The following is a 23613-nucleotide window of genomic DNA, read 5'->3' as shown; positions in this document are numbered from 1 at the left end:
GAATTCAGTCGATCCATCGTATCGATTGACGTTTATTCTGTGTGCGGAGCATTGTACTAAGCACTTGGGAGGGTACAGTATAACAGTCGGTGGGCACGTTCCCTCAGAGTCTAGAGGGGAAGACGGACATTAATAGGAATAAGTAAACTACAGATGCGTACGTAAGTGCTGTGGGGCTGAGGGAGGAGTGAATAAAGGGAGCAAATCGAAGTGGAAGGGCAGCCCGGAAGGGAGGGGGAGAAGAAGAAGTGAGGGGTTAGTCGTCCTCATCTTGGTCTTCTCTCTCAACCAGAGCCTAGTTTCCATCTGACCTTTAGGGCCGGGAGGTGGGTTGCGGAGAGCTCAGAGGGGTGACCGCTTATTTCCAAACCCGGGAAGCAGAAGAACCTGAAAGAGCTAGGTCCCTCCCGGGCTGGGCCCGTGCTCCTCTGCTTCTCCTTATCCCCGGCAGGAGCTAGACTGTCAGCTCATTGTGGGCAGGAAATATGTGTGTTTACTGTTTAATTGTACTTGCTCAAGTGCTTAGTACAATGCTCTGCCCAAGGAAAGCGCTCAATAAATAGGATTGAATGAATGAATGAATAGGCCCCCTTGAGGGGGTCTCGTAACCGTCGTCAGGCCTCCCGGTTTCCAGGCCCACGGGGCCTGCTGCCCATCACCCAGGGGCTTAACAGACCTTCCCGTCTGGGCCTGGGCTTCTCACTTGGAGGCTCTCCGGGGGCCGGGTTGGCCGTGTGAGGGCTGGTTGCAGTTGGCTTCGCTTTGGTAGGAGACTCAGCACCCACGAGTGGCCCTGGGGGCTTCCGCCCGTCTGATATCACCCCCGGGCACCTGGGCAGAACCTGCCTGGGAAGGGCGGAGGTGCGGTGCGCACAGCTAGCCTCGTGGGCCTCCTGTCACCACCACCCTGCCCCTAACTCTCCGCTCCGCCTCCCACCCCAGGAGCGCATTCTCCAGGGCCAAGCCTACCTTTAGTCCTCCAGCTCGTGACCGGCCTGGCCTGGGCTTCTAGAAGCCCGATTCTCCCCGGGCCACAGCAGGCCGGCCCTTTCTTCTCCTGCCACATTGGTGACCTCAGCCGTGGCCGGTCCCGCCCTGCTGCCGTTGCCTGGAGGCTGCGGGTGGGTGGGGGTGGCGTCGCCCACCTACATGGGCCCTCCCCGGGCACCCTTTCCTGCCAGCTGCTCCGCTGTGGCGTGTGGGGGGCTGGCCCCGCCTGGCGCTGCAGGTGCCTCCCTGCTGTCTGGGCGCAGCCTGATTTAGCAGCTTCCTGCCCGAGGGCAAAGGCGGTTGGATTTTGTCCTCGGCCCTGAGCCGGGCCCGGGCAAGGACTTCCCTTCCTCACTGCCCAGGTGCCCAGGTTTGGGCTTCACATCTATAGGCGCTCCTCCCGGGCTGGGCCGAGAACCCACACGGGATGGGGGAGCCGCCGAACCCACGTGGCGGTTGCCGGACCGGACCGGATCGGGTCCCGGGCGACGTTTGAGGTCGGAGGCGGGCTTTGGGGCCAGAGCGCTGCCCCCCAGAATGTGTTAATACTATTATAGCGGTGGGTTTATACTTCCAGCAAGATGACGACCGAGTGCTGAAGCTGTCCCAGAGGAAGTTCTGCGCCAGCGGACCGTACCTGGGTGAGGCCAGGGGCTGAGCATCCCTCCCGGGGCTCCGGGGCCCAACACCGGCCCGACTGAAACTGCCCGGCTCTGGAGCTCGGTCCGCTTACCGGAGTTTGAAGCGGCCGCGGCCAGAGAGTGGCCCGGCGGGTGACCGCCCCCCACCCCCGCGCCTCACGGGGTCCCAGACAGGAGGAAACTGGCAGCCTCGGCCTCTCTCCTCCGACGCGCTCAGCCCTGGGTGCGGCACCTGCCACTGTGCGTCCGGGGTCCCGACCGTGGGGTGTCTGATGGACGCTTTCGTGCTAGGCCCTCCCCTGCTCCCACCCACCCTTGGCCTTTCAGCGGGTGTTTGGGCTCCTTACCCATTCCGGTCGCCAACCAGCAGATTCGAGCGACCCTGACAGCCTGACTCTCACCTTCAGCATCCCCTCCTCGGGCAAGGGCCGGGGATGGGCGGGCGGGTTGCGGAAATGGCAGCGAGACCCCTGGGAGAAGCCGCCTGGCCAGGGGTCCGTTAGCCAGAAGCTGCAACCTCCCGCTTCTCCCTGTGGCCCAGGCACCCATGCCTGGAGGAGCAGAGGAGCATGGTGTCGTGGGGGTGGGGGCGGTTCCTGTGAGAGGGCCAGGAGCACCTGGGGAGAGAGGTCAGGGGCCAAGGGAGCTTGCCCGTCCTTGGCAGGTTCTCGTCCTCATCCCGTCAAGCACCGAACGGTGTCGTTTCCCCCAGTGACGTGGGGCCCGGGGCGACTGCCCTCTTTGGCTGACCCGTTGCCAGGGTCCCCGCCCAGAAGGATTCCATCTCTTCTCTCAGATGCCTTCTGGGTCCCAAGCTCTGTCCCGAACCGTTCCAGTTCCAGAAAAGTTGCCGCTTCAGAAAGCTTCAGGGAAAATTGGGGGCCAGCTGCTCCACCTGCTCGGGCCCCTCAGGGCACCCCGTTGCATCGCCGGCTCGGACCCCTCGGGCCTCCCAACTTGCTCCCAGCCTGGCTCCTCGTCCCCGGGGCTGGGCCTGAGTTAGGCCGGCTGGCATGCCGGATGCCCCCGCTCCCCGCGCTCCCTTCGCTCAAGCTCCCCTGTTGGCTGTTCGGTCACTCAGGGGAGGAGTGTCCCCAGTGGATGGTTCCAGTGACAATCTGCACAAGCGACGACCCCACCTGTGCCAAGGAGAAGCTGCTGATGGACCGAGCCGAGATGTCCGTCACCTTGAGGAATATCAGACCGGACCAGTGGGTGAAGGTGAGGGTCCCCCTCCCCTCCGCGGATGAGAGTCCGCCTGCTCTCGACCCCCTGTGGATCTCTGGGCCCGTCGGCCTCTGCCGGCTTCTGGTTTGTCCCCGTGGCGGCCTTAGCGTACCCAGAGCCCGTCCTGGGGAGTTCGGTCCCCTTCCTTCCCAGACCGATCCGGGTCTCTTTTGGCCGACTCGCCCTCTCTGAGGTTTCTGACCTTGCTTCCGCCTCGCAGGCGAGGGTCGGGTGGTCCCACCGGCCGCTGGCTGCGATTCTGAGACGCTTCTATTTGTTCAGTTCCTCTGTCCATCCCTAGCAGCAGTCGAGTGCCCACTGTGTTATGAGTGCCGACGGGCGCTTGGTGGCTGCTGCTCAGCCACAAGGCCGGGACAGCGGCTGGGGATTTATGGCCCGACACCCAGTGTGTAGAGAGAATGGGAGTTCCCCCCATCTTCTGGGACCCTCCTCCTTATTTAACCAATGGCACAATTAATATTACCGTTGAAAGGGTTGCCTCCAAGCCAGAGGGAACCTTCCCGGTCCCTCTCTAGGGCCACCAGGAACCTGCCTGCTCCCTCTCCGGGCCCACCAGGTGTCTGCCCAGTCCACCTCCGGGCCCCCGGGAAACCTCCTCCCTCTCTGTGGCCACCGGGAACCCAACCATTCTCTCTCTGAGGTCACTGGGAGCCTGCCCACTCCCTCTCCAGAATCAGAGGGATCCCGCCTACTCCCTCTCCTTGGCCACTGGGAACCCACCCTCTCTGTCTCTGGGACCACTGGGAATCCACCAGTCCCCTCTCCGGGGCCACTGGGAACCTTCCCGCTTCCTCTCCGGGGCCACTGGGAACCCGCCCGCTTCCTCTCTGGGGCCACTGGGAACCCACCCACTGTCTCTCTGGGGCCACCGGGAGCCTGTCCAATCCCTCTCCTGAGCCACTGGGAACCTTCCTGCTTCCCTCTTGGGGGTCACAGAGAACCTGAGCAGTCAGTCCCTTTTGGGCTGGCCACTCGGGTGGCCTGCTGAGCCCATATGTGTGTCACTGTGGTTAACCGGCTCCGGAGGCGGGCCCGGAAGCCGAGCCGTTGAGTAGACTTCTTCCTTTGGCTTCGCTTCTCCACCAGATGACTGTTCCCAATGGCCGAGGGGCGGATTTTGGTGTCTGTCCCCTGTCGGTGCAAAGCCTGCACCAGCTGAGCCCAGGTGGAGGTAGCTTGTTTACCATTTGACTCGGCTTCCAGATTTCTGGCTTAGTGGAACGGGCCCGGGCCCGGGAATCAGGAGACCTGGGTTCCGACCCCGGCTTTGCCACTTGCCCGCTCTGTGACCCTCGGTAGGTCACTTCACTTCTACCGGCCTCAATTTCCTCATCTGTAAAATGGGGGATTCAGTACCTCCCCCTCAGATCGTGCGCTCCGTGTCGGGCAGGGAGTGTGTTGGATTTGGTCGTATCGCTTCTCCTCACTTGTTCAGACCCGGGCTTGGCACGTAGTAAGCCCTTAAATGTTATTATTGTTATGATCGTTATTGTTGTTATTAATGTCAGAAGAGCCTCACTGGACCTCACGGGAACAAAACCTCCTGATTTTCCTTGCCTTGCGCTTGCCCTTTTTGGATTCCCGTAGAAACCAGTGACGGTCATTCAGAGCCCCGGGGCCGGGGCTGGTTTGGGACTCGGGGGAGTGGGGCGAGCGGGTCCGATTCCGTTGTCTCACTCCGGCCGGGTTGCATGGCCCGAACCCCGCAGGGTGGGGAGCCGAGGCCTGACCCCCACCTCCCGTGCGGGGGTGCGATATCTTTGCAGGTCAACATGGGAACGGTCGGCTTTTATCGCACACAATACAGCGCTGCCATGTTGGAGAACTTACTGCCCGGGATCCGGGACCTCTCCCTGCCGCCCGTGGATCGGCTCAGCCTGCAGAACGACTTCTTCGCTCTGGTGAGCGGTGGGAAGAGCGTGTGCGGGGGGGGCCGGGCCGCGAGCTCTCTTGGGTCTGTGGCCGAATGGGCGGGGAAGGGCCTGGCCCCGTTGGCCAATTCCGCGGCAGAGGGCCTGCGGGATTTACCGTGTTGCAGCTTCGGCCCCCGTGCCGGGCGCGAGCGTTGCTGCAGTCCCCGCCTGAGCCTGCAGCATTCGGGTTCATTTGCTTCCCAGGTGGGGCGAGGGCCTTAAGCAGCCTCGGGACTCCTTCTGGGGTCTGGTCCGAGTCCAGGCCTCACACCAGCAGGGCGTGGCCAAAAGTGATTGTCACCCTCTGCCGCGGGAGTGGTGAAGCCCTCTGGGGAGCTTCCCTGACCCTCCTCAGCCGTGGGGCGTCCGAATCTCACATCGTGGAACGCTGAGGTCGGGCCCTAGGCGTACTTGGGTCACAGCCCGGAGATCGGAGGCTGGGAAGGCCGGGATGTCTCACGTCATCCTCGGAATAGGCCGGCCCCCCCCCCCCCGCCCAGTGCCTGGGGAGGAAGTGCCCCGGCCGCAGAGGTCCCGCAAGTGTTCTCTGCTCTGCTCTCTGCTCTGGGACAAGCTGCCTCTCCCACCCAGGGTGGGCCCTGGACAGCGGGCTGCCCCTTCCTGGTTTGATTCATCCCGGTCAGTCCCGGAGGGAGCGCTCTGAACTTCAGCATTCCCTGGGCCTTCTGGAAACATGGTCAAGGACCAGCGGGCTGGGACCTCTGGTTGCCGGGCTGGGGCCAGTGGGCCAGGTCCTCGTGCAGTTGGGCTGGAATCTGGGGCCGTGCAGCCTCGAAAGAGAGCCCGTCGAGAGGCTGAGCGAGGTCCAGGGATGGAATGGAAACAAGCGGATGGATCCGTGTTTTCTCTGAGAGAGCGGAGAGATTAAGCTGGTGGAGTTGGGCTTTTCCCCTTCAGGGCTGTTTACCAGGTGCTGAATTGGGGAGGAGGAGACGGTCCGGTGGTTAGTACAGTGCTCTGCACACTGTAAGCGCTCAATAAATACGATGGAATGATCGACCGGCCTCTTGGCCCGACGGGGCAGGACCTCCACGGGCCACAAAATGCCACCGGACGTGAGGTCCCGGTGCCGATGGCCGGCAAGCTGGGGCCCCGGTGAGCCGTGTCCGCGCCTGTTCTGTGCCGGTCATCGCCTGCGGTGACCCCATCTCTCTCCCCGCTCCACTCCAGGCCCGCGCTGGAGTCGTCAGCACCGTGGACGTCCTGAAAGTCATGGAGGCCTTTGTGAACGAACCCAACTACACGGTGTGGAGCGACCTGAGCTGCAACCTGGGAACCCTGTCCACCCTCCTGTCCCACACCGACTTCTACGACGAAATGCAGCTGTTTGTCAGGGAGATCTTCACCCCCATCGGCGAGAAGCTGGGCTGGGACCCCAAACCCGGAGAAGGTGAGAGGGTGGGCTCTCCTCGGACCCAGAGGAGGCGGGGGAACGGGCTCTCCCCGAGGGACTGCTTGCCGGGGGGAACAGTGACCACTCCTGGAGCTGGGCGTCGGCCCTCTGAGGCCACGACGGTCACATTCTTGCAAGACTTCACTTGAGGAAAGCCTAGGCTGCCTGGGCGTGTGCGTGTGCGCGCATGCGCGCAAACGTACACACGTACACACTCTGGCATTTCCTCGGGGAGCAGAGCCTGCCGAGCCCAAACAAGCTCATGCTGTCCAGACGCTCCCTTCTCCGCTGCCGGCGTGGCACGCGGGCGTTGCCCCCGCCCCTCGACCCCCCTTGTCCGTATCTCGGTTCCCCTCCCGTCATTCCCCTGCGACTTGAATCTGCTTCGGTGCCTGTCTCCGCGGCTGTTGGCTCCCACGCTCAGTCGGCCAGTGGCACCGATGGACCGCTCACAGTAAGCGGAGCACTCAGCTAAGTGGCCCAGCTCAGACCGTAAGCTGCTGGAGGGCAGGGGCTGGGTCAGGCCCACAGCCGTTGGAAACAGTCTCAGAAAATTCGAATTATCATCGCCATAATTATCATCACCATCACCGCCATTTTCACGAAGCCCTGTTGTAAGCACTGGGGTTAGGTGCGCGATGAGTTAGGTCAGACACAGTCCCTGTGAGAGTGTGAGAGACTCCTCGCTCTGTCCCCGTCCAGGCCACCTGGACGCTCTCCTGAGGGGCCTGGTGCTGGGCAGGCTGGGGAAAGCCGGACACAAGGCCACGGTGGAAGAAGCTCGTCGTCGCTTCAAGGACCACGTGGACGGGAAGCAGCCGCTGTCTGCCGACCTGCGGAGTCCCGTAGGTTCTCTGGGTGGCAGCCCCCGGGGCCCCCGGCGTCCCGTGACCCTTCACCGAGTCCCTCCCTGCTGTGTGTGTGTGTGTCCCGCAGGTGTACGTGACAGTCCTGAAGCACGGGGACGGCACCACCCTGGACACGGTGCTCAAGGTGAGCGGCGGGGTTCCCGGGGGCCGTGCCGAGCCAGCGGCCCGCGATTGGGGGCGTGGTGGGGGGCGCCGAGGAGGGCCGGTGGATCGAGGACCAGTGCGGTCGCGCGGGTTCCGGCCTCCTGCCACCCGTGTCCCGGTGACTGGCGTCGTTGCAGCTTGGCGCGCCCGATCCCCTGAGCCCCAGCTCCCCTCTCGGAACATCCCGGCCGAGGCCCAGGGGAGCGGCAGCGCTTGAGGCCCTCAAACCTGGGGGGCTCCGCGGCGGCACCCGGGAGCGAGCCGTGAAACCGGGTCGGGGAGAGACCGCCCCGGAGCCGAACGGCGGCCGACGGTTCCCGACTCATCCCGCCAGGGTTTCCGGAGGGAAGGCTCTCCATCTCCCCTGGAGCGCCGGGGCTCAGGAGCCTTGGGGGGCCTTTGGGGCGGCTCTCAAGTAGCCCAGATTGCCCCCCGGGGCCGCGGCGCTCTGGTGTCGAAGCGCCACCTTGTGGGTCTCCTCGTGGTTGACGCTGTCCTGTTGGAGAGCGTGGGTTTTTGGCCGGGCCCAACCGAGATCCGGGGTGGGAAGAGCTCAGTGCCCGGCCCCCGGCGGGCGCTCACCCCGGACCGCGCTCCCCGCAGCTGCACAAGCAGGCGGACATGCAGGAAGAGAAGAACCGCATCGAGCGAGTCCTCGGGGCCCTCAGCTCGCCGGAACTCATCCAGAAAGTTCTTGCCTTTTCCCTCTCGGTGAGTGCCCTGCCCCGGTCGCCCAGGCGGCAGGCTTCCCCCCCGGAGCCGCCCACTGGTCCTGCCCCACCCCGACCGGGCCCCCGCCTGGCCCGCCCCTGCCCCACCCTCTCCGGGACGAGGGGCAGGGGAGTATGCGTACCTGCCCGCCGCCCTGCCCCTGCCCTCTGCTCGGGTCGGCGTGGCCGTAGGGTGGGGGCCGTGGAGAGGAGGCCCAATGTGGCCATCCCCGCCACCCCCTGCTCCTCCGTAGCCCAGTCCAGCCCTCCCCTCCCCGAGCCCCAGGCCGGAGGCTCCGCTCAGCTTCTCTCTGGTTCCGGGTTTCACGTGATCACGCCTGTTTCTGTGGGGATCCCGGCCTCCCGGGCATCCGGGGGCCTCGGGGCCTTCCCTCCGGTGGTCCCGGGCGGGCCGAGATGGCCGCAGCCTGAGCCTCCGCCGCCCGGCGCGTTTGCAGGATGAAGTCCGTCCGCAGGACACGGTGGCCATTATCGGCGGTGTGGCGGGGGGCAGCAAGCACGGGATGAAAGCCGCCTGGAAGTTCGTCAAGGACAAGTGGGAGGAGCTGTATAACCGCTATCAAGGAGGCTTCTTAATAACCAGACTAATAAAGGTACGTCAAGCCGCGGCAGTTGGCTTCGCCGCCGCCGCCTCCTCCCCCTCCCCACCCCGCCCGCCCCCAGCCCAGGACCCCGGGCGGCTGCTGTGCCCGGGGTCTTCTCTGTCCTGGGGGTGGGGATGAGGGCGGGAGCGTCCGGGGACACCGGGTGGGCAGGAGCTGAGGGATGGGCTGGGTTCGGGATCGGGGGGTCACGTTCGTTCCCGTCGGTGCCGGCACCCCCGACGCCCAGGAGCAGGGTTAGTTCTGCCCGCCCCTTCCACTCCCCGCTCCGCCTAGGGGCATCTCACCCCCATTGTCAAGGGGCGGCTGAGCAGCAGCCGAGAGACTGGGCGAGGGGGTGGCTGCTCTCGAGTCTGGCGCCCTAAAATCTCTGGCAGACTTCCTGGCAGGAACGCGGGGGGAAGGTGATGAGAAGCAGAGTAGCCTGGTGGTCGGACCACAGGTCTGGGAATCGGAAGGACCCGCGTTCTGATTCCGGCTCCACCACCTGCCTGCTGCGTGACCCTGGGCAAATCACTTCACCTCATCCCTAAAGTGGGAATTAAGACTGTGAGCCACTATGTGGAACGGAGGCCGTATCTAACCGGATGAATCTGTATCTACCCCAGCGCCTGGCACGTAGTAAGGGCTTATTAACAAATAGCGTATTTAAAGAAAGATAAAAAAAGCCCTTCGGGGCCCCAGACCACCCGAGCGAGCGCTGGAGCTGGCACTCTCCCCTTATTTCCCCCAACGGGGACCGTCCCCCCCCCACTGACCCGCTCTGCCCCCTTTCAGCTCACCATCGATGGGTTCGCCGTCGACAAAATGGCCGCCGAGGTTAAGGTACTACGGACTCCGGTGTGCAGTCCGGGGCTGGGGCTGGGGCCGGGACTCCCCTTCAGCTGCCTTCACGCGCTTGGCCGGGAAAGAGGGGACCCGGGGCTCCCCCGGAGGCCAGGAGACCAGGCTGGGACCACGCTTGTTCCCTGTTGCTCCCCTGCGCTGTCTCTCTCTGTCTCTCTCTCTGCTCTGGAGGGGGTGCGTCCTACCCCCATACAGGTTAGATGAGGCCGCCTGCCCCGGGCGGGTTAGGGGGCGGCCTCCTCTGCCCGCCGGGGTCCCCCGCCGGCAGCACCGGGCCCCCCCCCCCGGGGCTCGCTCGAGCCCTCGGATCCCCAGCTCACGCTTGGCTCGCGGCTCCCTGTAGGGGCCGAGGGGCCGGTGGCAGAGGTTGACGCCCGGGACTGCACCCTCCGGGCCGCTGTCCGTCCCCTCCCCCGGCGCTGCTGTTCTCTGGCGAACGCGTCAGCCCCGCGCCTGTCACCTTGGCCATCCCGATTCCCTGCCCTGCCCCTCCCCGGCCCCCCGCCTCGGCCCCACCCCGCCCCCAGGCCCCCCCCGGCGCTCTGCTTTGCCGCAGGCCTTCTTTGAGACGCACCCGGCCCCGGTCGCCGAGCGCACCATCCAGCAGTGCTGCGAAAACATCCTGCTCAACGCCGCCTGGCTCAAGCGGGACGCCGAGAGCATCCACCAGTACCTGCTGCAGCGCCGGGCCCCGCCCCTTCCCGCCCTGTGAGCCCCCGGGACCCCCACCCCGCCCCCCACCCCCGGACCCCCAGACGCCCAGACCCCCGGGCCGCCGTGGCCCCCGGAGCCTCGACACGGCGCTGAGGGCGGGGGGCCGCCGGCCGGGTCAGATGCCAAGGGCCGAAGATCGGGAGTCTTTGGGCCAACCAGTGGGGTCGGACAGTGAATGTAGTTCAGTGGTTCCCACTCACACTCCAGAACTAAATTCTCTGAGGAAAAAAAAAAGAAAATCAGCAATTCAGCAGAAAAAAAAAAAGACCACAAAAAAAACCAACCCACCATGTAAATATAGTAATAAAATAGAGCATAACGAAACTGTGAAACCTCCCAGAGCCGTGTCAGTGGTGAAAAGTATTTAACACTTGTCCTGGGCGGAAAAGGAGACGGGGCACTGGTTTGATGTCGGCCCCCTGGCCTCCTGCACCCTCCCCTCCCCCGCCCCCCCGTCTCTCCACGCCCTCCCCTCGGCGTGGCCGCGGTGCCCGGCCCCGGGGGAACGTCAGAGGTTCCCGGCCGGAGCCGGATCCCCTCCGGGGACCCGTCGGAGCCAAGGGCCCTGCCCCCCCGCCGGGGTCCCTCCGTCCCCCCGGGAGGCCCCGCGGCCCGTGTGTCTTCCCCAGGCTCGGCCCCCGCCCGCCCTCCCGGGCGATGGAGGAACGAGGAGGAGGCGTGTCGCATCCGCGGCCACGATTCCCGACAGCGGCGGCCCCGCGTTGGTGTGTAATACCCTTCTTCCTTCCCGTGCCGTCGGGCAGGGGAGCGCGTCGGCACGGCGGGAGCCGAGGGTCGGCCCGGATGGGAGCGCTCCTCCGCCCGGGGGGGCGGGTCGGGCCGGCCAGCGGGGAAAGGCTGGGGGTGGCCGGCGGGAAGAAGCGGCCGCCCGCTTACCCGTCCGCCCGGGGCCGCGCCCCGGCCCGAGTCCCCCCGCGTTTCATCCTAACAGGAATTCTTAGTCGGTGTGGCTTAACTCGATCTCGGAAAGTCCTCGGATAACTTGTCAGACTGCTTCCCTGAAACAGTTTTTGTGCTATTGTTTTAAAACAATAATAATAATTAAAAACGGTCGGACGGTAATAAAAGAAGTCCACGGGGGACACGTGTGCTGTCTTCCTTGTCCTCTCCGGCCAAGGGGCTCTCGGGAAAGGCCGGGCCCACGAGGGAGGGGCGGCCTGCGGGGGCTCGGGGAGAGAACGCTTCCCGCTCTTCCCGCCCACGGGGGCTCGGAGACGGGAGAGCTTCCACTCCTAACAGGAGGGAGACGGGCAAAGAACTGTTCACGAACACGAGCGACCAAAGAACGTCACAGAACGGACGGTTGAGTAGCCCGCGTAGAATGTGGAAACCGGGTATGAGTGAGTGGACGTGGGAGCCGGAGAGTGCCGGCGGATTTGCGTGCCTCGCGGGGTGAGCACCGATTGATGGTTCGGCAGGAGGTGGGTGCGGAAGACGGGGAGCGCTGTGGTCGGGCACATTTTGGGGATGGAGGGAGTCCCAGGCCGGGATACGGCAGGAGCGAGACGGGAAAGCAATTTGAGGTTTGCTGGGAAGGCGACAGGCGAGTTGAGGAGTAGCAGGTGAAGGGAGGGGGCCGGTAAGGAAGATGGGGAGCAGTCGGTAGAGAGCCTCAATGCTAGGCGTGAGGAGTTTTTACTGGATGCGAGGAGACGGGGTCGAGCGACGCTTCGGCACGGCCATCCGTGAGTACGGAGTATAGACTGGATACGATCGATCCATCGATGGTATTTATTGAGCACTTGCTGTGCGCAGAGCACTGGGCCGAATGCTTGGGAGAGTCTCTTTCAACAGAGTCGGGAGACATGTCTCCTGCCCGCGAGGAGCTCACGGTCTAGAGGGGGAGAAAGGGGCAGGTCCAGGAAGTGAAGGAGCATGTGGAGCGGGGACTGAGGCCAACCCGATTATCTTTTATCCACCCCCGAATTTAGTACAGTGGTTGGCACCGAGTAAGTGCTGGGCGAGTACCATCAGTAGTCATAAAAACCAAACAACCCGGGAAGGATTGAGCAGTAGCTTAGTGGAGCGAGCCGGGGCCTGGGAGTCGGAAGGACCTGGGTTCTAATTCCGGCCTCACCACGAGTCTGCTGTGGGACCTTGGCCGAATCGCTTCACTTCTCCGGGCCTCCGTTCCCTCCACGGTAAAATGGGGGTGAGCGTGAGCCCCATGTCGGACAGGGACTGTATCTAACCGGATTAACTTGTATCTACCCCGGTGCTTAGAAGGGCGGTTGGCACATAGTAAGAGCTTAACGAGTAGCATTATTATTTTTACATTAGCTTTGAAAGACAGTGAGGAGTGGAGGACACGAAGGGCTTCTGGGAGGAGGAGGAGGAGGAGGATGGCGTCTGGAGGTGGGGAGGGAGGACCCTGCGGTTCCCGGAGGAGCCGGGCACCCGGGACTCCCTCGCCAGGATGTTACTCCTCCAGTTGGCTCCGCTCCCCGCTCTTCTCGGTGTGGCCGCTGACGCCCCTCGCCGTCTGCGTCCTTCCCGGCTGGCGGCCTCCACCGCCGGGCCTGGCCTCCTCTGGGGCCTGGAGCCGGAGACAGACCGCGGGGTGCAGGAGGCCGACGGCCGGGGTCGGGAGCCGGGGCTCGGGGACGTGTGGCGAAGGGAGCCGGGGGAGACGGAAAGGGCGGTACCTGCCGCTCAGCGGTCGCGGGATCCGGCCGCCTGCTCCCCCACAGCCTGCGCAAGGCCTTGGTTTCCTTCTCCAGTTCAAGGAAGAGCAGTCTGAGCTGGGGGCGGGGACACGGACGGACGAGGGATGGACACGCGGACCGTCAGCCCCCGGCGGCCTGGGGCCCAGGACCCGTCGACCCCTGCCGGGAGCCCGTCGATCCTTCACCTTTCTCGGCGCCTCCACCCTCCCAGGTACGGAGAGGGCGAGACCCAGAGACCGGCCTCCGGGCCCTCTTGGATCCATCGGGCCCGCACGGTACCTCGTCCTCGGCCCGGCCCAGCGACGCCGTCACGGACCGCGTCTGTCCGAGCAGGACTCCGAAGAAGGCATCCGTGTCGAAGCCCGCGAGGTCCAGCCGGTCCTCGGGCTCTGGGGTCCGGCCTGCCGGGATCGAGGGGGTGGGCCGGGCTGAGGCGAGGGCGGGGAGGGGGGCCCCGGGACGGACGGCCGGGGTCAGGAGGTGGGGGTCTCGGCCCCACGGCCCCGTGCTCACCGCTCCGTCCCGGCCCGTCGGGTGGCGGAGGGTCCCGGTCGGGTCGTTCCCTCTTCACGCACGTCACCGGGGCCCGCGGGGAACAGTAGGTGTCCAGCCGGTAGCCCCGCTGGAGGCGCCGGAACGCCGGGTGGGGAGGGGCCTTCCGGGCGCAGCCGAGACGCCGGCCCAGCAGCTGGGGAGCGGGGACGGGGAGATGAGGGGCCCGTGAGGAGGGTGGCAATGGAGGCTAGTGACAGTGGCGTCGGTCACGGGGGAGAGGGCTCGGCGTGGGGCCGGGGGGCTCGGGAGCGCCGTGGAGGCTCGAGGACCCCGGCCCGGGTCGGGGCGGTGGGCGTGACCCTAACGGCGGGCCCGACCCCTCTCGCCGTTGCTCACCGGCGGCAGCAGGCAGAGGCCCAGGAGGCCGGCGCTCGTTCCCACGACGGCTGGCCAGTCGGGCTTTGGGCGTGGCTCGAGGGGCCTGGCGATGCCCATCTGGACCAGGTGCCCGGGAGTGGTGGGGACGAAGGAGCCGTCCCAGGGGCACCGCCCCCCGAGAGGAAGAGCGCGGATATACTGTGCGGGGAGAGACCCGAGGCACCGTAGCCCAGCGCTGGGCCCCGGCTACACTAGCCAAACCGCGCCGATCCTCAGCCCAAGCCGGACCCCACCCCGAGCCTGCGTCGGAAGGAGCGGGGGCTCCGGCTTTGGGAGCTGGGGTGGACGGGTGGGGGGGGGGGGGGGCGGGCGGCCTCCTGGAGGGAGGCCCGGGGCCCGGCGGGGTCAGCCCGACCTCGGACAGGTGTGGGTCGGCGTCTCTCGGCCTCGGGGGTCCGTGTGATCGTTAGTGTGTGGTGGGGGGAGGCGGGGGAGGGGTCACGGGTCAGGCCGGGGGTGGGGTGAGGGAGGGAACAGACCATTTTGCGGTGTGGGTTGGAGCTCAGGCGGAGGACAAAGACCCCGGGCTGCGAGAACTGGTGCAAGAAGAGGGCAGGTCCACCGGGGCTCAGCCAGGTCTCCTGGGCCAGAGCCCGGAATGCCCCCCAGTCAAAGTCCCCGCGCGTGTTGTACGGGTGAGGCCTGGCGGGGGGCAGAGAGGAGGTCCTCAGCCCCCCACCGCGGCGCACGGGGGCGCGACCGTCATGACGATGATGATGGTACAGGCCGAGCGCTTAGTACAATGCTCTGCACATAGTGAGCGCTCAATAAATACGATTGAATTAATGAATGAAGCCTTTACTGTGTGCCGAGCACCGTTCTCAACTGGAGAGTAGCAGCGTGGCTTAATAATAATAACATTGGTATTTGTTAAGCGCTTACTATGTGCAGAGCACTGTTCTAATAATAATGTTATCATAATGTTGGTATTTGTTAAGGGCTTACCCTGTGCCGAGCACTGTTCTAATAATAATGTTATCATAATGTTGGTATTTGTTAAGCGCTTACTCTGTGCCGAGCACTGTTCTAAGCGCTGGGGTAGACACAAGGGAATCAGATTGTCCCACGTGGGGCTCACAGTCTTCATCCCCATTTTACAGATAAGGTAACTGAGGCCCAGAGAAGTGAAGTGACTCGCCCACAGTCACCCAGCTGACAAGTGGCGGAGCCGGGATTTGAACCGCTGGGGAGATAGAGGGTCATCAGGTTGTCCCACGTGAGGCTCCCAGTCTTCATGCCCATTTTACAGATGAGGTGACTTAGGCACAGAGAGGCTAAGTGACTCGCCCACAGTCACCCAGCTGACAGGTGGCAGGGCCGGAATTCAAACCCACGACCTCTGACTCCCCAGCCCGGGCTCTTGCCACCCATCCACGGGACGTACTTAGTGGATGGAGTGAGGGCCTGGAAGCCGGAAGAACGTGGGTTCTAATTCCGCCCCTGCCACATGGCTGCTGTGTGACCTCGGCCAAGTGACTTCCCTTCTCTGGACCGCAATCACCACCTCCGTCAAAGGGAGAGCAAGTGTGTGGGCGGGATGGGGGCTGGTTCGGACCTGATGAACTTGTATCTACCACAGCGCTTGGCACGTAGTAAGCGCTGAGAAGCAGCGTGGCTCAGTGGAAAGAGCCCGGGCTTTGGAGTCAGAGGTCATGGGTTCGAATCCCGCCTCAGCCACTTGTCAGCTGGGTGACTGTGGGCGAGTCACTTCACTTGTCTGCGCCTCGGTTACCTCATCTGCAAAATGGGGATGAAGACTGGGAGCCCCCCGTGGGACAACCTGATTTCCGTGTATCTCCCCCAGCGCTTAGAACAGTGCTCTGCACATAGTAAGCGCTTAACAAATACCAACCTTATTATTATTAAGGAGTGGCATCGTCATTATTCTAAAGACTTATTATGAGGCGGGGTCGGCGGCACTCACGCATCGTACTGAGGGTAGTGGCGGCGGGAGAGGAGGAAGGCGAGGGAATCGTTGGCGCGGATGCAGGCCGTGGGGTTGCGGAGGGCGGAGAGCGCGGGGGGCGGCGGCGGCGGCTCGGCGGCGCCCGGACTTGCTGCGGGGGGGGCATGGAGGGGGGGCTGAGCCGGGGCGAGGGGCGGGGCCGGCCTCCAGGGGGCGGGGCTGAGCCGGTGGGCGAAGCTGATAGGCTGAGGGGCGGGTGTGCAGGGGGCGGGGCTAATCTCATGAAAGAAGGTGATAGGCTGAGGGGCGGGACAGGCGTGCAGGCATGCATGCAGGGGGGCGGGGCTAATCTAGAGGGCGGAGGTGATGATAGGCTGAGGGGCGGGGCAGGCGTGCAGGGGGCGGGGCCAGTCTAATAGAAGAAGGTGATAGGCTGAGGGGCGGGCGTAAAGGGGGCGGGGCTGATCCGGTGGGCGAAGGTGGTAGGCTGAGGGGCGGGGCTATCTGGCGGTCGAAGGTGATAGGCCGAGGGGCGGGCGTAAAGGGGGCGGGGCTAATTTGGCGGGCGAAGGTGATAGGCCGAGGGGCGGGGCGGACGTGCAGGGGGCGGGGCTGTTCCGGGGGGCGGGGGTGATAGGCCGAGGGGCGGGCGTGCAGGGGGCGGGGCTGATCTAGTGGACGAAGATGATAGGTCGAGGGGCGGGGCGGGATATAGGGGGCGTGATAGGCTGAGGGGCGGGAAAATGGGAGAGGCGGGACTGACGCCCGGGGGGCGGGGCCAGGGTGGGGCGTGGAGGGGGCGGGGCCACTCCGGTGGGCACGGCGGATTGGACGAGCGGGGCTGACGTCACGGGGGGGCGTGCCCGTACCTGCCGCCCGGTGTGGGGGTGGGCGGAGCATGCGCAGGAGGTCGGGGCCCGGCCCGCTCAGGCCCTGGAAGCCGCGGGCTGCGGGGATCGAGGTGCGGGAGTCGGCGTGGGTCACCTCGGCCCCGCCCCGGTCCCGTCCGGCCTCCGCTTACCGTCAGTGCGCAGCAGGAAGAGGGAGGCGGGGGTCCGGGCCGCCGGGGATCCACACGGATGCCCCACGCCTCGCCGCGGGGCGGGGCTCCCCGCCGCCAGGGACATCTAATAGGAAGAATAATCATGTTGCTATTTGTTAAGCGCTTACTATGTGCAGAGCCCTGGTCTAAACGCTGGGGGGAGATCCAGGGTCATCAGGTCGTCCCACGTGAGCCTCACAGTCTTCATCCCCATTTTCCAGATGAGGTCACTGAGGCCCAGAGAGGTGAAGTGACTTGCCCATAGTCACCCAGCTGACCGTGGCAGAGCCGGGATTCGAACCCATGACCTCGGACTCCCAAGCCCGGGCTCCTTCCACTGAGCCCCGCGGCTTCTCATAATAATAATCATGTTGGTATTTGTTAAGCGCTTACTCTGGGCAGAGCACTGTTCTAAGCGCTGGGGGCGATACAGGGTCATCAGGTGGTCCCACGGGTCTTCATCCCCATTTTCCAGATGAGGTCACTGAGGCCCAGAGAAGTGAAGCGACTTGCCCACAGTCACCCAGCTGGCAGGTGGCAGAGCGGGGATTCGAACCCATGACCTCGGACTCCCAAGCCCGGGCTCTTTCCACTGAGGCATCTGCCCCTGGAACAGCACCGCCGACGGCCCCTTTCCCTCCCCTTCCCCGGAACCCCCCGCTCACGAGCCGGACCCTCCCCGCAACCCACACCCCTCATCTTCTATCATCCTCACAATGATATTTACTAAGCGCTTACTATGGGCCCAGCACTGTGCTAAGCCCTGGGGCGATAAAATAAATAATGTTGCTATTTGTTAAGCCCTTACTGTGTGCAGAGCACTGTTCTAAGCGCCGGGGTGATAAAATAATGTTGGTATTTGTTAAGCGCTTACTGTGTGCAGAGCACTGTTCTAAGCGCTGAGGTGATAAATAATGTTGGTGTTTGCGAAGCGCTTACTGTGTGCAGAGCACAGTTCTAAGCGCTGGGACGATAAAATAATGTTGGTATTTGTTAAGCGCTTACTGTGTGCAGAGCACTGTTCTAAGTGCCGGGGCCATAAAATAAATAATGCTGGCATTTGTTAAGTGCTTACTGTGTGCAGGGCACTGTTCTAAGCACTGGGGCGATAAAATAAATCATGTTGGTGTTGGTTACGCGCTTACTGTGTGCAGAGTGCTGTTCCAAGCACTGGGGCGGTAAATAATGTTAGTATTTGTTCAGCGTTTACTGTGTGCAGAGCACTGTTCTAAGCGCTGGAGGAGATAAAAGGGCATCAGGTGGTCCCACGTGAGGCTCACGGTCTTCATCCCCATTGGACAGATGAGGGAACTGAGGCTCAGAGAAGTGACTTGCCCAAAGTCACACAGCTGACAAGCGGTGGAGGTGGGATTTGAACCCATGACCTCTGGCTCCCCAGCTCAGGCTCTTTCCATTGAGCCACGCTGCTTCTCTGAATGATGATGGCTGTTAAGCGCTTACTATGTGCCAAGCACTGTTCTGAGCGCCGGGGAAGATACAAGGGGATCAGGTGGTCCCACGAGGGGCTCACAGTCTTCATCCCCATTTGACAGATGAGGGAACTGAGGCACAGAGAAGCAAAGTGACTTGCCCAAAGTCACACAGCTGACAAGCGGCAGAGGGGAGATTAGAACCCATGACCTCTGACTCCCCAGCCCGGGCTCTTTCCACTAAGCCTCACTGCCTCTCTTGTATTTACAGCAGCGCTTAGAACAGTGCCTGACACATGGTAAGCGCCCAGTGAATATCGTCATTATTATTATTGCTCGGCTGCCTGCCTTCCGGGGGCGTGACCCCCGCTGCCCTGGCCTCACTCTGTGGCCCTGCACAGTGGGCACGAGCACCGCCTCGTGAGAGCCCGCCCGGGCCGGGGGAGGCACGGGCCGGCAGAGACCCGGGGGGTCGGCGGAGGCCGGGGTCGGGACCCCGGGAGGTAAACGGGGTCGGGGTCCGGTCGGGGCCGTACCTGGCTCCCGTCGGCGTGGACGGCGGACACCCACGGGACCCCGTCCCGGCAGGTGAGCTTCAGGCCGGGCCGCCGCCGCTGCCAGCCCCAGAGGTCGCGGGGGTCCTCCTGCCCCTCGGCCCGGCACAGACAGATGCCCAGGACCGGGTCGTGGCCGTGAGCGTCCCCGGCTTCTGTGCACACCTGTCCCCGGACCAGCTCCTGGACACCCAGCCCTCTTCTCCTCGCCCACCCCTGTCCACTTCCCTCCCTTTCCTCCTTTCCCCCCACAACCTGCTTCTTCCCCCCACCAAGGAGGTCCACAAGCCCCCCCAGCCCCTTGTTGGGGGGTCACGTGGGCCCTTTACCTCGTGGGCACAGTGGTCAGCCCATTGGCTCGCGGTCAGGCACTGTCCCTCCTGGTTGCGGGTGGCTCCGGCCCTGCAGGGCTCCCTCTCCGTTCGGACGCAGCCCCGCGACCCTCCTTCCTCCCGGAAGCCGAGGCCGCAGGCACAGTGGCCGTCGCTGGGCTGGGGGGGACGGAGGTGGCGGGGGGTAGGTCAGGCCCCGCACGGTTCCCTGAGGGACCGGGACCGACCTGTGGCCGTGCAGAGCCGGGGACCGGGGGCCGAGATGGGGTTAGGGTCGGACCGCCCCTCCCGCTTCTCCTTCCCCAGCCCAGTCGCACCTGGAAGACTCGACCTTGCCCCCGGCACACACACGTGTCCCGCCCGGCCTCCGGCTGGACGGCCTCCGAGCCGCAGGGAAAGCAGGACGGCTGGTCCGGCCACCGGTTAAAGAAACCCGGGGGGCAGGGGCGACACAGGGAGGAGCCACCGGGATCCTCGGGGGAGAGGTAGGCGCCAGGGGGGCAGGGGGCGGCCGGGCCTTCGGGACAGAGAGACCCTGCAGGAAGGAAGGATGAAGAAGGAGCGAGTAGGCCCCGACCCCGTCCTGGGTTAGGGCAGGATAAAGACCGGGGTGAAAACCAGGGAGCCGAGTCTTTTGGGGAGTCGGGGCCGGGTACCCCAAATCTCCCCTGCTGGTCGCTGGACAAGAGACCTAGATATCCCGTATCTACGTCCCTGCTCAGAACAGTGCCTGGCACCTAAGAAGCACTTAACCAATGCCGTATTATTATTGTTAATCATAAACAAATACCATAAATTTTTTTTTTAAACGGACCGGAGAGCGGCGACCCTTGTGTCCAGGGCCGGGTGGCCCAGGTCCCCGAGACTCTGAGTCTCCCCAGGCCTTCAACTCAGCCCCCCAACCCCTGCCACCCCAGCTCTCCCCCCACATCCAAGCCCCCTCACCCTCCAACCCAGCTGCCCCACACCTTCCAGGCAGCCTGGCTCCCCGTCGCAGGGTGCCCCATCCTTGCAGTCTCCGAGGCTCCCGGGAGGCAGCTTGTCCTGGGACCCGCAGGTGGAGGAGAAGAGGAGGAGGAGCAAGAGCAGGAGCCTGGCCATGGCCTGGAGTGAGGCCTGGCCTAGAGTCTCAGGATGGAGCCCGGAGGGATGGCGAGCGGAGGACGGGTGAGGCAGGTGAGCGGACGGGGCAGGCGGATGGTCATAGACGACTGCCCCCCGAGAGAGACCCATGAATATTTCATGGAAGAAAGCCGAGAGGCCCTTGAGCCACTCCTATCGCCGACCCCGCTGCAGACGGCCCACGTCGTCCAGCGGGGCACAGCTACCGAATTGGCACCTGGGGCACAGAGAAGGGAGATGAGAGATTAGTCAGGGAAGGCTTCCTGGAAGAGATGCGATTTCAGCAGAGCTTTGAAGATCAGAAGAGCAGTGGTCCGCGGAGCGTGAAGGTGGGGAGGGCCTATGGTGCCCCCCGCCCCGAGCCCCTGCTGCCTGATGGTCATCAGCAGTCAGACTCGGTTGCTGCATGTGTGTGTGGTGGGGAGAGGAGTGGGGTTGGAACACATTGGGTCCAGACAGTCCCCTGGGGACCCGCGGGGGTGAGCAATGCAGAAGATGTCACCCAAGGCGCTGCCTCCAGGAGTGCAGGGCAGCGCCCCCCCACCCCCTCTCAAGCCCCTTCTCCCTCTCTCATTTTTCAAAAAAAAGCAAACACCACCACCAGAAAGCCCCGTGGGAGCGTTCCAGCTGCTTACAACTCTTGCCAGCGACCAATTTTGCCATGGGGTTAGATATTCGGGAGAGTCAGGCCCGGTGCTTAGCCCATCTAGGAAGACCCAGAGAAGTACTGAGCGTAACAGCAAAGAAGGTGAGTGATCTTCTCATTCACATCTGTTCCTTTGGAGAGGCTTCTCCTGTTTGAACCATAGTCTCTAGACTGTAAGCTCACTGCGGGCCGGGAACGTGCTGCAGAGCAATGACCTACGCACTTGGGGAAGTACCATATGTTGTGGGCAGGGAATCTATCTGTTCTTATATTGTACTCTCTCCAGCATTTAGTCCAGTGCTTTGCAAACTGTAGGCGCTCAATAAATAAATAAATGACAGCTCTGCCACTTGTCAGCTGAGTGACTGTGGGCAAGTCACTTCACTTCTCTGTGCCTCAGTTACCTCATCTGTCAAATGGGGATTAACTGTGAGCCTCACGTGGGACAACCTGATGACCCTGTATCTACCCCAGCGCTTAGAAAGTGCTCTGCACATAGTAAGCACTTAACAAATACCAAGATATATATATATGAATATATATATATATATTCAATATATATAATTGAATGAACGAGTGAAGAAACAGAGTTGGTAGGGAAGCAGCATGGCTCAGTGGAAAGAGCCTGGGCTTGGGAGTCAGAGGTCATGGGTTCTAATCCCAGCTCTGCTGCTTGCCAGCTGTGAGACTTTGGGCAGGTCACTAAACTTCTCTGTGCCTCAGTGACCTCATCTGTAAAATGGGGAATAAGACTATGAGCCCCACCTGGAACAACCTGATGACCTTATATCCCTCCCAGCGCTTAGAACAGTGCTTTGCACATAGTAAATGCTTAACAAATACCACCATTATTATTATTATTAGACACATGCCCTGCCCACAACCAGTTGGATTAGAACCCAGCTCCTCTGTTGCCACTCTACTGAGCCACAGTGCCATCTGCCAGCCTCCATTGTGGTTGGCCTCCTTCTCCAGAACAGTGTCAGGCCAAGGATTATTCAAAGGAAAGTAGGAAAAAAAAATCCGTCTTAATTCCTTTTCCAGATTGATGGGCCTATATATAAAATTTATTCCAGTCATTAATATGTAATCCTGAAATCAGTCTTTGGCCAGTATTTTTTTTAATGATATTTGTACAGGGCTTGTTATGTGCCGGGCATCGTATTAAAAGCTGAGATAGGTACATTCATTCATTCAGTAGTATTTATTGAGTGCTTACTTTGGGCAGAGCACTGTACTAAGCGCTTGGAAAGTACAATTCGGCAGCAGATAGAAACAGTCCCTGCCCAGTGACGGGCTCACACTCTAGTCAGGTTGGACACACTCCGTGTCCCATGTGGGACTCCCAGTCAAAATCCCCCTTTTATAGATGAGGTGACTGAGGCACAGAGAAGTGAAGTGACTTGCCCAAGATCACAGAGCAGATGGGTTGTGGAGCTGGGATTAGAATCCAAGTCCTTCTGACTCCCAGGCCTGTGCTCTACTCATTAGGCCATGTGCTTCTCATTTATTCAAATTAAACTAGGAAAAAAGAAATCGCATCTGAATTCCCTTTCCAAATCAACAGGCTATCGTCTCATATAAAATGTATTCCTGTCATTAATAAATGATCCCAAAAGGTCTTTGATCCTAAGGTTAGCTACCCGATATATTGGTGAGTTAAACCTTTCCCAATCATGGTAGGTATCCAACCCACGTCTCTTGAGGTTGATAGGCTTACCGAAAGAAAATGATTTAATGCATCCAATCCGTTGACTCATTCCGAAGAAGAAAATATTGGCCTTGAGGGATTAGGCATGTGGGATTTAAGATCCCTGATTAGTTAACTCTGTATGTATTTCCTAAGCCAATAAATGGAATTTCTTCCGTTGTTTCCCTTTAATGGATCAAGCCTAGGTGAATTAAATAGGTAGCAAGGCCTAGTGGACAGAGTCTGGGCCTGGGAATCAGAAGGACCGGGGTTCTAATCCCGGTTCTGCCACTTTCTATCTACTGGGTGACATTGGGCAAGTCACTTCACTTCTCGGGGCCTCAGTTACCTCATCCAGAAAATGGGGATGAAGACTGTGGGCTCCGTGTGGGACAGGGACTGTGAACAACCCGATTAGCTTATATTTACCCTAGTGCTTATAGTACAGTGCCTGGCACACAGCCTGGACCCTTTCCACTATGTCATGCTGCTGAATGAGACAGAAGCAGGGAGGAGAGAAGCAGTGCGGCCTAGCGGAAAGAGCCCGGGCATGGGAGTCAGAGGACTTGGGTTCCAACCCCAGCTCTGCCACCCATCTGCTGTGCGACCCTGGGCAAGTAGCTTCACTTCTCTGGGCCTCAGTCACCTCATCTGTAAAATAAGAATAATAATGTTGGTATTTGTTAAGCGCTTACTATGTGCAGAGCACTGTTCTAAGCGCTGGGGGAGATACAGGGTAATCAGGTTGTCCCACAGGAGGCTCACAGTCTTCATCCCCATTTTCCAGATGAGGTCACTGAGGCCCAGAGAAGTGAAGTGACTTGCCCACAGTCACACAGCTGACAAGTGGCAGAGCAGGGATTCGAACCCATGACCTCTGACTCCCAAGCCCGGGCTCTTTCCACCGAGCCACGTTGCTTCTCTGAAATGGGGATTGAGACTCTGAGCCCCACGTGGGACAGGGACTATGTCCAACCCGATCTGCTTGTATCCACCCCAGCGCTTAGTACAGTGCCTGGCACATAGTTAAGCACTCAACAAATACCATTAAAAAAAAAATCAAGACTAGAAGCCCCATGGGGGACAGGGACCACGTCCAACCCAACTATCTTGTATCCATCATGGTGCCCGGCACAGAAAACGCTTAACAAATACCATT

The 23613-nt window shown here is 62.1% G+C and overlaps 1 protein-coding gene across 1 annotated transcript in view; it reads left to right on the top strand.

Annotated features, from left to right (window-relative positions):
* NPEPPS (aminopeptidase puromycin sensitive) overlaps window positions 1-11215 on the top strand; it is a 48691-nt gene extending 37476 nt beyond the window's left edge. The window contains exons 14-23 of the mRNA XM_029049125.2: window positions 1568-1631; window positions 2713-2852; window positions 4646-4780; window positions 5984-6203; window positions 6909-7051; window positions 7143-7199; window positions 7823-7930; window positions 8388-8543; window positions 9330-9377; window positions 9955-11215. Of these exons, the coding sequence (XP_028904958.1) occupies window positions 1568-1631; window positions 2713-2852; window positions 4646-4780; window positions 5984-6203; window positions 6909-7051; window positions 7143-7199; window positions 7823-7930; window positions 8388-8543; window positions 9330-9377; window positions 9955-10110 (1227 nt within the window). The 3' untranslated portion in view covers window positions 10111-11215. The remainder of the gene's footprint in view (window positions 1-1567; window positions 1632-2712; window positions 2853-4645; window positions 4781-5983; window positions 6204-6908; window positions 7052-7142; window positions 7200-7822; window positions 7931-8387; window positions 8544-9329; window positions 9378-9954) is intronic.
* Window positions 11216-23613: the final 12398 nt, after the last annotated feature.

This window comes from Ornithorhynchus anatinus, chromosome 21 (assembly GCF_004115215.2).
Source record: "Ornithorhynchus anatinus isolate Pmale09 chromosome 21, mOrnAna1.pri.v4, whole genome shotgun sequence".
Lineage (NCBI taxonomy): Eukaryota > Metazoa > Chordata > Mammalia > Monotremata > Ornithorhynchidae > Ornithorhynchus > Ornithorhynchus anatinus.
The sequence above is the reverse complement of the archived record's forward strand: the minus strand, read 5'-3'. Positions and strand labels throughout refer to the sequence as shown.